General features: G+C 40.4%; 1 protein-coding gene across 4 annotated transcripts in view; it reads right to left on the bottom strand.

Annotated features, from left to right (window-relative positions):
- Nucleotides 1-12,117, bottom strand: part of LOC119626625 (uncharacterized) — a 98,162-nt gene extending 86,045 nt beyond the window's left edge. Inside the window, exons 1-3 of one of the 4 annotated variants that reach the window (XR_012093968.1) lie at nucleotides 11,993-12,117; nucleotides 7,886-7,961; nucleotides 5,155-5,248 (exon numbers count right to left, since the gene is read on the bottom strand). Coding sequence is in view for 2 of the 4 variants with exons in the window: in XM_038005539.2 (XP_037861467.1) it covers nucleotides 7,886-7,961; nucleotides 8,188-8,271 (160 nt within the window). In the remaining 2 variants the exon portion in view is untranslated. Of the gene's footprint in view, nucleotides 1-5,154; nucleotides 5,249-7,828; nucleotides 7,962-8,187; nucleotides 8,302-11,992 lie in introns of those variants that run through there. The other 3 variants (XM_038005539.2, XM_073018977.1, XR_012093967.1) reach the window with 3 other exon arrangements.
- Nucleotides 12,118-12,131: the final 14 nt, after the last annotated feature.

The following is a 12,131-nucleotide window of genomic DNA, read 5'->3' as shown; positions in this document are numbered from 1 at the left end:
TTATTTTCCCATACAGTAAGTTCTAGGCAAAAAAATTAGCCCAGCTGTCTTCTACTGTAAACTCACTTTACAAGTAAATTTACTTTCCAAGTGAATTTACTTTATAAGTAAAATGTTTTTTTGTCACCAGAGTTCTAGGGATGTGGTATAGTTATCCTAATATTTCCCCAAATGTGAGTGCTTGCTAGAGCGGGCATTTAAGTTTGATGCTAACTTAAAAAGATTTTGGAAGGGAGAGGGACTTTCTTAACATCTTTATTGTGATATTTACAAATACTTGCTGGAATTCTATAGGTAAGACCTGGGGAAGGTTGCTCAATCTGAGACTTGGGGACAATTATTAGGGTAAGTTCAGAGCTCTGACCTTTTCCTGAGGGATTATGGGGGCTTGACAGAGGCCTTCTGTTCTTGAAATTTTTGGTGTGATAGAGTAGGCTAAACTACTTTTAAAAAAGAACCAAAATACATAATGGATCAAATACTAAAGAAATGTATTTCTTGTTAATGTAAAACAATTGGTCACGAGTATATGTAACTGGTGGTGAGTGGCACTGTTCCATGTGGGATTCGTGCGCCAAGCTTGCTTTCATCTTGTGGCATTTGCTGTACCCCAGAATAGTATTAACAGCATCAAGCTGGCAGAAAGGTAAAGAAAAAACTTAGCGGAGAAAACTTGCTTTTTAAATCCTTAGTTCATAGATGGGATTCGTAATATCTGCTCATTTTCTGTTAATGAGAATAGCCATATGGCTAAACCTAACTGTAAAGATTTTTTAAATGTCTAGCTGTATGCAATCATCTACAATCAAATTTCAAGGGAAAGAAAACTCAGATTTTGGTGGAAACTGCCTGGAACCCTAAGTAGTCCCTTTTCCCATTATAGAGGACTCAGGATCTCAGCTTTTTTCTGGAACTATGTTAATTCCATTCTATAACCTAAAGTTTGTAAAAGAGAACCGTATTGTCACTAAAGTTCTAGACATGTGTTATAGTTATCCTAATATTTCCCAACAAGTGAGTGGCAGGTAAGTTTGATTCTAACTTAAAAAAATTTTTTTAGGGGAAGAGGATTGTCTTAACATTATTATTGTGATATAATTGACATATAATACATTTCATAAAGTATATAACTTGATACATTTTGACTCGTGAAACTCATCACCATCAAGGCAATAAATCAGATGACGTTCTTTTATGTATATATAGCACTTAGAGCTATAAATTTCCTTCTATGGCATCTCACAAATTTTGATATATTCTCCATTCTATTCAAGATTCTATTTTCCCTTTTGATTTCTTTGACCATTGAATTATTTAAAATTGTACTTTTTCCCTAATCTATGAGGATGTTCATATATCTTTTTGTTATTGGTTTATAATTTAATTTTAAATGGTCCAGATATAGACTTTATATGACTTGAATCCTTTTTAAATGTATTGAGACTTGTTTTACAGTGAAGGATATGATCTATATTGGTAAATGTTTCATTTGCACTTGAAAGAAATGTGTATTCTCTTGTCCTGGGGTACAGTGTTCAATAAACATCATGTTGGTCAACATTATTCAAATCTTCTATATCCTTACTGATTTTCTATAAGAGAGGGGTGTTGACATTTCCAACTATATTTATGAATTTGCCTATTTCTCCTGCAATTCTATCAGATTTTGCTTTTTGATTTTTAAAGCTGTTTTGTAAGGAGCATACACATTTAGGAATGTTACATCCTGTTGATGAATTGACCCCTTTCTCATTATGGAATTACCCTCTATCTCTACTAATATCTTTTTCTCCAAACTCTACTTTGTTAGATATTAATTTAGCCACTCCAGCTTTTTTTCTTTTTCTTTTCTTTTTTTTTTTTTTTTTTTTTTTGAGACGGAGTCTTGTTCTGTCATCCAGGCTGAAGTACAGTGGTGTGATCTTGGCTCACTGCAACCTCTGCCTCCTGGATTCAAGCGATTCTCCTGCCTCAGCTTCCTGAGTAGCTGGGATTACAGGCGCCTGCCACCACATCCAGCTAATATTGTATTTTTAGTAGAGACAGGTTTTCCCTATGTTGGTCAGATTGGTCTCGAACTCCTGACCTCAGGTGATTCACCCGCCTTGGCCTCCCAAAGTGCTGGAATTACAGGCATGGGCCACTGCACCCAGCCCAGCTTTCTTTTGATTATTGTTTTCGTAACATACTTTTTCATCTTTTTACTTTTAAACTATTTGTGTCTTTATATTTAAAGATTATTTAGGCCAGGTGCAGTGGCTCATGCCTGTAATTCCAGCACTTTGGGAAGCTGAGGTGGGTGGATCACCTGAGGTTGGGAGTTCAAGTCTGGCCTGAACAACATGGAGACACTCCATCTCTACTAAAAGTATAAAATTAGCCGGGCTTGGTGGCACATGCTTGTAATCCCAGCTACTCGGGAGGCTGAGGCAGGAGAATCACTTGAACCTGGGAGGCAGAGGTTGCGGTGAGCCGAGATCGTGCCATTTTACACTAGCCTGGGCAACAAGAGCGAAACGCCATCTCAAAAAAAAAAAAAAAAAAAAAGAAGTATTTAAGTAGCATGTTGTTGCTCTAGGTAAATGATATAGTTATCTTCATTTTTCCCAACAAGTTACTGCCCGAATGGGCATTTTAACTTAGTTTTAATTAAAATTTAGATATTTTGCTACTTTACCTTTTGTCTAAATGATCTTGATTCCATGGGACTCAGTTTTTTAAACATTTGCTATATAACTGCTTTGTGCATACAATCTAGCCCTTGTCTTCACAGAGACTCAGTCAATTTTAGATAAAATAAAGGCATATTCTGTGCAAGGTTTATTTCAACCATCTTTTAGAAGATAAATTTGGGGTTCTAGGGTTCCAAGATTTAAAACATTATATTTGATTGGTGAAGGGCTAGTTCTCAGGTTCTCATTGGGTTGATGTTTAAGACCGAGAATAACCTTTTTTTTTTTTTCTCTTGAGATGGAGTCTCCCTCTTGTTGCCCAGGCTGGAGTGCAGTGGCACGATCTCAGCTGACTGCAACCTCTGCCTCCCGGGTTCAAGTGATTTTCCTGCCTCAGCCTCCCAAGTAGCTGGGATTAAAGGTGCCTGCCACCCCTGGCTAATTTTTGTATTTTTAGTAGAAACAGGATTTCACCATGTTGGCCAGGCTGATCTCAAACTCTCAGTCTCAGGTGATCTACCTCCCTTGGTCTCCCAAAGTGCTGAGATTACAGGCATGAGCCACCATGCCTGGCTTTTTTTTTTTTTTTTCTTTTAAATAAATGCAAGCTTAGGTACAGGCTCATGTCAAACAAGGAATCAACTAAGAAACTGATTCATTTTTATCCATCTTGAAAACATACTAGTATTTGGAAGGCAAATAATTAAAATACGAAAAACAGGGAAGCTGAGTCTATTTTGGAATCTTTGAAAAAGCAGAGGAGAAATGTTAGGAGAGAATTGAAGATAGAACTGCAAGTTTATGCCATTATTGCCTATCTCAGCTAAGCATTGGCCTTTATTTCAAGAGATCAAAGGAAACCCTCACATTTTTTAACTGAAAGTCAACACATACATTTGAATCACATACATTTCCACCTGACCACTGAGGGTACTTGTATGAAGACAGCAACTGAGTTTTCTATATTGTTTCCTGTGTGTTAATCACATTTCTACACATTATATATATGGACTTAATCTTTTTTTTTTTTTTTTTTTTTTTTTTTTTGAGTTTTGCACTTGTTGCCCAGGCTGGAGAGCAATGACACAATCTCGGCTCACTGCAACCTCCGCCTCCCAGGTTAAGCGATTCACCAGCCTCGGCCTCCCAAGTAGGCTGGGATTACAGGCACCCACCACCACACCTGTCAAATTTTTGTGTTTTTTAGTAGAGACGGGGTTTCGCCATGTTAGCCAGGCTGGTCTCAAACTCCTGACCTCAGGTGATCCACCCGCCTTGGCCTCCCAAAGTGCTGGAATTACAGGCTTGAGCCACTGCGTACGGCCTGGACTCAATCTTCATAGTGGTCCTATGAAAATAGGTACTGTCATTATCCCTTTTTTTAAAAAAAGTGAGAAAATGGAGGTACAGTGAGATGAAAGAATTAGCTCAAAGTTGGACAAATATGAAGTGGTAGAATTGGCCTACAAAACATGGCAGCAAAATTCAGAGGCAACATTTTTATTCATTCCTCTCTGTTAGAAATCTGAAAAGGTCAGTGTGTGAGCCAAATCCTACTTTGATATCTATTTTTGTAAATGTACTTTATTGGAATATCACCATGCTCATTTATATATCATCTGTGACTGCTTTCAGGTTACAACAGCAGTGTTGACTGGTTGCAACAGAGACTGCTTGACCTGCAAATCCTAAAATATTTACTGTTTGACCAGGCTGACCAACATGGTGAAACCCCGTCTCTACTAAAAATACAAAAATTAGCCGGGCATGGTGGCACGTGCCTGTAATTCCAGCTATTCGGGAGGCTGAGGCAGGGGAATCGCTTGAACCCAGGAGGCAAAGGTTGCAATGAGCAGAGATCATGCCACTGCACTCCAGCCTGGGCAACAAAGTGAGACTCCATCTCAAAAAAAAAAAAAAAAAAAAAAAAAGTCAAAGTAATGTATAATGCTCAAAATGTAATCTCACGCCTAATGAAGGAATAGACTCCTATAATTATACTACTCATAAATGATGTAAGTAATATTAAAGTTGGGGTCTAGCTTATGTTGACCAAGGTAATGATGAAAACTTCAAGTTTCAGCTTATGTTGAAAAACAAAATAAAATCATTTCATATGCAGATTTTAACACCACATTCAGGAATATCAATGGATATACAGGATAAAAGAAGAGAGAAAATTAGCCTATGATAAACTGTATGCATTACATATTGATTAATCTATTATTAATTATTATTAATCTATTATTAATCTATTATTAATTATTAAAACAATGGCACAAGTACATGATTGTTTTGATTCTTGAGCCTTGATTGATTATAGATAACATCAAATATAGTATACTCTGGGGGAGAAAAGATTGGACTATGAGAGGAAATTCTATTTGAAGCTTTGTATAATTATAAGACATAAGGAGGATACAAATCTCATGAAGGGCAGATTTGGGAGAGAAACAGTGACAAAGCTAAAACCATGACTTACTTGGGAAACATCAGTGTAGCATGATAAGGACAAGCCATTTTAAATCACTCACATGAGCAGGCTTCATGTCATTGGGTAAAAATTCACAGTAACCCTGGAGAAAATTAAGAATGTGTGAATCGATGTATTGTGTGCAAATGGTGATATGATGGTAGCCTGAGTCATGTGAACTCCTTGGGAAAAACGGCCAACTTTGTGTAGCAAGTGGACTTTGTACTCCTATTATCTAAAAAGAGCCTCTGCATGTACTCATTGACAAAAGTTGACATCTACCCTGCATATGGAATATCTGTCCCTGTCTCTTAGGCATTGTACTATTAAGGCCAAGAGATTGCCATTATCAATAATTTGATGTCCCCAAAACAGTTTCAGTGCTAACCACATGACCGTACAAGAATACACCTCCTTCATTCTGTTACCAGAGAAGTGCAGGAATCTTCAGCTCTTTGTCTTACTTGGAGAAAGCATTCTGCTTTCAAGTCTTTTCCAGTGGAGAGTAGGCCTTTGTTATGGGGGATGCTCTGAACATATTTCAGAACGGTTCTTTTACTGTCTCTCTGCCAGAAAAGAAAGGATCTTTTTCTTGGCTTTCCAATATGGGAACTCACTTTAGTTTTTGGAGGTAAATTCCAAGAAAGTGGGGCAGGGGTGGGGCCCTAAGTCTAGGTGCTAGGAGTTTCTCTCTCTCAAGCTAGTCCACAATCAGCCTCCAACAATTTGTCAGAACTGCTGTTTAAGTGTTCCTACCAGTATATGACTCATGCAACTCCTTTCTCAAAAAAAAAAAAAATTTTTTTTTTTTGAGACTGAGCCTCACTCTGTCACCCAGGCTAGAGTGTAGTGGTGCAGCCTCGGCTCACCACAACCTCTGTGTCCTGGGTTCAAGTGATCCTCCTGTCTCAGCTTCCGGAGCAGCTGGGATTGCAGGCACCCACCACCATGCCCGGTTAATTTTTGTAATTTTGTAGACAGGGTTTCAACATGTTGGCCAGGCTGGTCTCGAACTCCTGACCTCAAGTGATCCACCCGCCTCAGCCTCCCAAAGTGCTGGGATTCTAAGCGTGAGCTACTGCGTCCAGCCAAGCTTTGTTTTTCTTGTGAGGATTGGAGTAATGATTCTCAAGCTCTTTACATGTTGGAACTAAAATTGGAAGTTCCTGGTATTCTTTTCTACTTCTGTAGTATTTCTCTTTCTTTGGAAATCACTTTCTCTGTCTGCCCAGCTAAGTCTCCATTTTTCAGGTTACTGGTGCACATTATGCCTTACAGTGGGAGGGTCAGAAGTACTGCCATGGGCTCCCTCTGCAATGGCATTTGTCAGTGTTCTCTTCCTCTAGATTAGCTGCTTCTTTCCATTGAAGTGAGAGGCTCTGGTAGTCCTCAGGAATGAAGTAAAGCCTGTTCTGCTCCTATAGTGAGATAGCTGGGCAAAAGTTGCTGTGCAGTGTTCACTATGTGGTAGAGTCCCTGTGTCTTTTGGGATTTTTGTTGCCAACTATCCTTCCTCTGCTTCTAAACTGGTAAAGCAGTTTTTGCTCTGCTCCCAGCTTTGCTAGAATACTTTTAGTTCCCATATCTTGCTGACCTTTGGTGGAGGAAGGGATTCCGAGTTAGATACCCACAGTTTCTCTATGTGTAGACATACATCCCTATCTCCAGCACTCATCCATGGCAACTGGAGGAAATCCATTTCTATCCATTTTCCTTTGACCCCTGAATCCCAGTCACCCCTTTATTGCAATGCCCGAGGCTCTGGATCACTACAAGCTGCTGCACTCTCTTAAATTACAGGTAACTCTTTTGGGATATTTATGTCTTTCATTTTCAGAATCTTCAGCCCCCAAGGTCAAGATAGGAAACTGGTTACAAGGAAACAAGGACTTGAAATAGCAAACACAAAAATTAGCTGCCACCACGCCCGGCTCATTTTTTCTATTTTTAATAGAGACTGGGTTTCACCATGTGAGCCAGGATGGTCTTGATCTCCTGACCTTGTGATCCGCCCACCTTGGCCTCCCTAATTTTTCTCTTTTTGGTAGAGACAGGGTTTCACTATGTTGGCCAGGATGTTCTCAAACTCTTGACCTGGTAATCCTCCTGCCTCGGCCTCCCAAAGTGCTGGGATTACAGGTGTGAGCCACTGCGCCCGGCCGAGTTTTTTCCTTTTTAAAAAACTCATTTCTCTGAGTTCAATGGAAATGGACGTGCAACTATGCTATGTCTTTAATGTCTTTTTGTTATTTTCTTAACAACTGTCTAGTGTGAACCCCGAAAATCTGAGCCAGATCTCAGATAATTTAGAAAGTTTATTTTAGCAAGGTTGAAGACATGTGTCCCTGGCAGCCTCAGGACGTCCTGACGACATGTGCTCAAGGTGATTAGACCACAACTTGGTTTTATACATTTTAGAGAGACATGAGACATCAATCAGTATATGTGAGATGTACATGGGTTCCATCTGAAAAGGCAGGACAACTCAAGCAGGGAAGGGCTTCCAGGTCACAAGTTGGTGACAGACAACCTGTTGCTTTCTTTTGAGTTTCTGATTAGCCTCTCCAAAGGAGTCAATCAGATACGTATTTATGTCAGCGAGCAGAGGGATGACTTTGAATAGAATGGGAGGCAGGTTTGCCCTAAGCAGTTCCCAGCTTGACTTTAGGATTTTGAAGCTCCAAGATTTATTTTCCTTTCATACTACCAACATGTAATATATTAATGGTAAAAAAATCACCACTTTTGGAAACTCTTAGGCGTTCTTCTGGTGCGTCGCTCTCAGCTGATCTGCGCTTCTGGATGGCAGAAATGACCTGGACAGAAAAATGAGCAAGTTTAGTCATTCAAGAATATGCAGATATTTCCATGGGTGTGTACTTAGAGCTCTATGTAAACAGAGGAGGGGCTAACAAGGGTGGGCAACGGTCATATCCTCAAGGCTTATTTACACAGACAGAGAGAGCCAGCTGGGAAATTATCTAGAGACAACAGTGCAGGAGTAAAGTATCTGTCTTCTCAGATCCCTCTGGCTTTACTCACACCATTCTCCCAGGTCCCAAAGCCCTCCCTGGGCAAGGCACAGCAGGGCTGTCTTCTCTGCCAACCTCCACCTGCAGAACTCATTCGGAAGCCGGGCCAGCACAAGCATCAATACTTGGAAAACATCAATATGTGGAAAATAATTTTACATAGCTTCTAATTTTTTTCTTGTGAAATGTTTCCGCCTTTTGGTGAATGTTACATTTTTATTTTTCAAATAATTTTATTACACAGATTCTAAAGTTTATTAGCATAGAACTGTGCTTTTTTAAAAACATTTTTTAAAATACTTTAATTACTTATAACGAACCACTTTTCATTTGCAATTTTATTGGTTATGCTACCTTTGTCTACTAAAATTTATTTTGTCTACTAAAATTTATTTTAATGTGTTCTATTCATTATTATAGTCTCTTAAAGAGCAAGTCTCTCCTGTATGAGAAGACAGAACAACTTGGAGACAGAAAAGGCTGAGATAACTTCCCCAATCTGAAATCCTCCAGTTGCCTCCTCCTGTGAAACCAGTTAGTGGTAGTCTGAGAATGGCTCAGAGAGGGAAGGGGCAGGTTCAGGTCAGAGGAAATGCTGATACGGCCACTAATGCAACAGAGCTTGGATTTCTAGGCCTCAGCCCTACAGATGTAGCTCCAGCCCATCAACCAGTGAAGAAGATCTTTTGAACCTTTTGTACTCAGCAGTGCAGAGCAGCACATTTACTGAATGAGAAGAAAAATCTGGCTGGGCGTGGTGGCTCACACCTGTAATCCCAGCACTTTGGGAGGCTGAGGCCTGTGGATCACGAGGTCAGGAGTTCAAGACCAGTCTGGCCAAGATAGCGAAACTCTGTCTCTACTAAAAATACAAAAATTAGCTGGGTTTGGTGGCGGGCGCCTGTAATCCCAGCTACTCGGGAGGCTGAGGAAGAGAATTGCTTGAACCCAGGAGGCAAAGGTTGCAGTGAGCCGAGGTCGCACCACTGCACTCCAGTCTGGGAGACAGAGAGAGACTCCATCTTAAAAAAAAAAAAAAAAAAGGAAAAGAAAAAGAAAAACTCTAAGGCCTCTGAGAACACCCAAGGGCCACAGATGCCAACTGTGAAGTGTCATCTGTTAACTTTAGCCTTCCTACAATACATTATAAACAATAAAAATGTACTCGTATCCCATATTAAATATTAAAATTCTAAAACTGCATGAGTTTGTTAAAGATGACCACTTGAAATAATGGGCTGTTTAGCAGAAACATTAAATTTATCTCTCTGCTCTAAGGTCCTTTCCTTTCCATAACTTGAAGACAGTAGGAGCTTTGTCATTAAGTCTCCAATATTCTCAAGAATAACTTAAAACACATTTAGGGCTTAAGAATAACCAAAAACTGCCGGGTGCGGTGGCTCACGCCTGTAATCCCAGCACTTTAGGAGGCTGAGGCGGGTGGATCACGAGGTCAGGAGATCGAGACCACCCTCGCTAACATGGTGAAACCCCATCTCTACTAAAAAAAAAAAAAAGAAAAAATTAGCCAGGGGTGGTGGTGGGCAGCTGTAGTCCCAGCTACTTGGGAGGCTGAGGCAGGAGAATGGCGTGAACCCGGGAGGCAGAGCTTGTAGTGAGCCGAGATGGTACCACTGCACTCCAGCCTGGGTGACAGAGCAAGATGCCCTCTCAAAAAGAAAAAGAAAAAGAAAAATTAGCTGGGCGTGGTGGCACATGCCTGTAATCCCAGCTACTCAGGAGGGGTAGGAGAATCACTTGAACCTGGGAGGTGGAAGTTGTGGTGGGCCGAGATCATGCCATTGCACTCCAGTCTGGGCGACAAGAGCAAAACTCTGTCTCAAAAAAAAAAAAAAAAAAACCAGAAAAAACTCAAGTGAACAAAATAAATGATGAAAAATTGAATGTCATGCACTCAGAACTGATAGGCTAAGGTAATATACACATCTCTACTCACGCTTTAACAAATCTGTCCAATGCTTTACTATTGTAAATGAAAGAGTATCTGAGAAAACTCTCAATCAATTTAGGAAGTTTATTTTGCCAAGGTTGAGGATGCACCCATGACAGCCTCAGGAGGTCCTGACAACATGTACCCAAGGTGGTCAGGGCACAACTTGGTTTTATACATTTCAGGGAGACATGAGACATCAGTCAATATATGTAAGATGTACATTGGTTCAGTCCGCAAAGGCGTGACAACTGAGGCTGGGAGGGGGGTTTCCAGGTAATAGGTAGACAAAACACAAACAGGTTGCATTAAGCAATAGGGCAAAGGAAGTAACCAGATATTCATTTATCTCACCTGAGCAGAGGGGTGACTTTGAGTTCTGTCTGGAGTTTTTTTATCTTAGTAGCTGTCTTTTTTTGGAATAGAATGGGAGCCAGGTTTGCCCTAACCAGTTCCCAACCTGTCTTTTCCCTTTGACTTAGTGATTTTTGGGTCCCGAGATTTTGTTCCCTTTTACACTATCTAAATGTATCAGTCACCAATATTGAATAAGGAAAAGAAATCTCAAAGTATTAGGTTGGTACAAAAGTAATCGTGGTTCTTGCTATTATAATACTTTTATTTATTTTATTGATTTTTATTTTTTTATTTTTTGAGATGGAGTCTTGCTCTGTCACCCAGGCTGGAGTGCAGTGATGCAATCTCGGCTCACTGCAACCTCTGCCTCCCAGGTTCAAGCGATTCTCCTGTCTCAGTCTCCCGAGTAGCTGGGATTACAGGCGCCAGCCACCACGGCCGGCTAATTTTTTTTTTTTTTTTTTTTGGTAATTTTAGTAGAGACGAGGTTTCACCATGTTAGCCAAAGTGGTCTCGAACTCCTGACTTTGCGATCCGCCTGCCTCAACCTCCCAAAGTTCTGGGATTACAGGCGTGAGCCACCGCACCTGGCCTTATAATACTTTTAATTTCAAAAGCCGCAATTACTTTTGCACCAACCTAATAATAATTGACTCCCTTAAAAGTAGTCAAAGCATATTCCAAAGGTAATGGATGTGGATACCTTTTATGGGAAAGTTGTTAAACTTCCAACAAGTTTATAATTGTCCTGACTGGGAATTGTCCTTGATCGCCATGCATGAGTCAGATGGAGAGGGCAAAAAGGAAAATTGTACCTTATCAGGTGGTTTCCAAAGGTGGCACCTTTTGTTATGTAACACGCTCTACAAGAGGTAGAAGACTAGGATTGTTTTGATGCATACGGCCCAGAAAATGAATCTATCAACTTTTATTCCTCACGAAAACAGAGCATGCTGTTTGTGGAGGCACAATGTGGGGTCATCCTGTGACCAAACGAGTGGCAACTCTTGTTCAAGTTTCCTCCTCGTTAGGTTTGATTTCAAGGTTACCTCAGTTTCAAACCAGCCCTTTCTGTCCAGGGCACAAAACTCCTGATTTACTACTTACAACTAGTGGTTCTCAGCCTCAGATTCGCATAAAAATTACCTGGAAGACTTTTCATTTTTAAATAAAGTTACTGATGTATATGTTATGTGCAATAATATACACCCATTTACCGAGCACAATTTGATGAGTTTTGAAAAAGTTTTACCCCTTTTAAAGATTTAGAACATTTTCAACACTCCCAGAAGTTCCTCAGGTCCTTTGTAGCCAACTTTTCTCAGCACCATCTACCTCTCCGCCACCCATCCTCCATCTCCTAGGGGGTGACGTGGTACTTTGGTAGGTAGCAGGCAAGTAGCATCCCCCAGTTAACAACCAAATATCTCTTCAGACATTGCCAAATGTGCCCTCTAGTGCAAATCTTCCATTCTGCCTTCGAGAATCACTGTATTAAGAGCATTACCTTCTGTCCAGAGGCTCTAAAGGACTGCACAGTTCATTTCACCTGGACGCTCCTTCCACTTTTCTCCTCCTGACAGCCCCAAAAATTTCACTTTCATTTCTCAGGCAGTTCCTCCTCAGGAGGGAGGGACTTCTTCACA

Source organism: Chlorocebus sabaeus, chromosome 1, assembly GCF_047675955.1.
Source record: "Chlorocebus sabaeus isolate Y175 chromosome 1, mChlSab1.0.hap1, whole genome shotgun sequence".
NCBI classification, from domain to species: Eukaryota; Metazoa; Chordata; class Mammalia; order Primates; family Cercopithecidae; genus Chlorocebus; species Chlorocebus sabaeus.
This window is presented reverse-complemented; position numbering and strand designations above follow the sequence as displayed.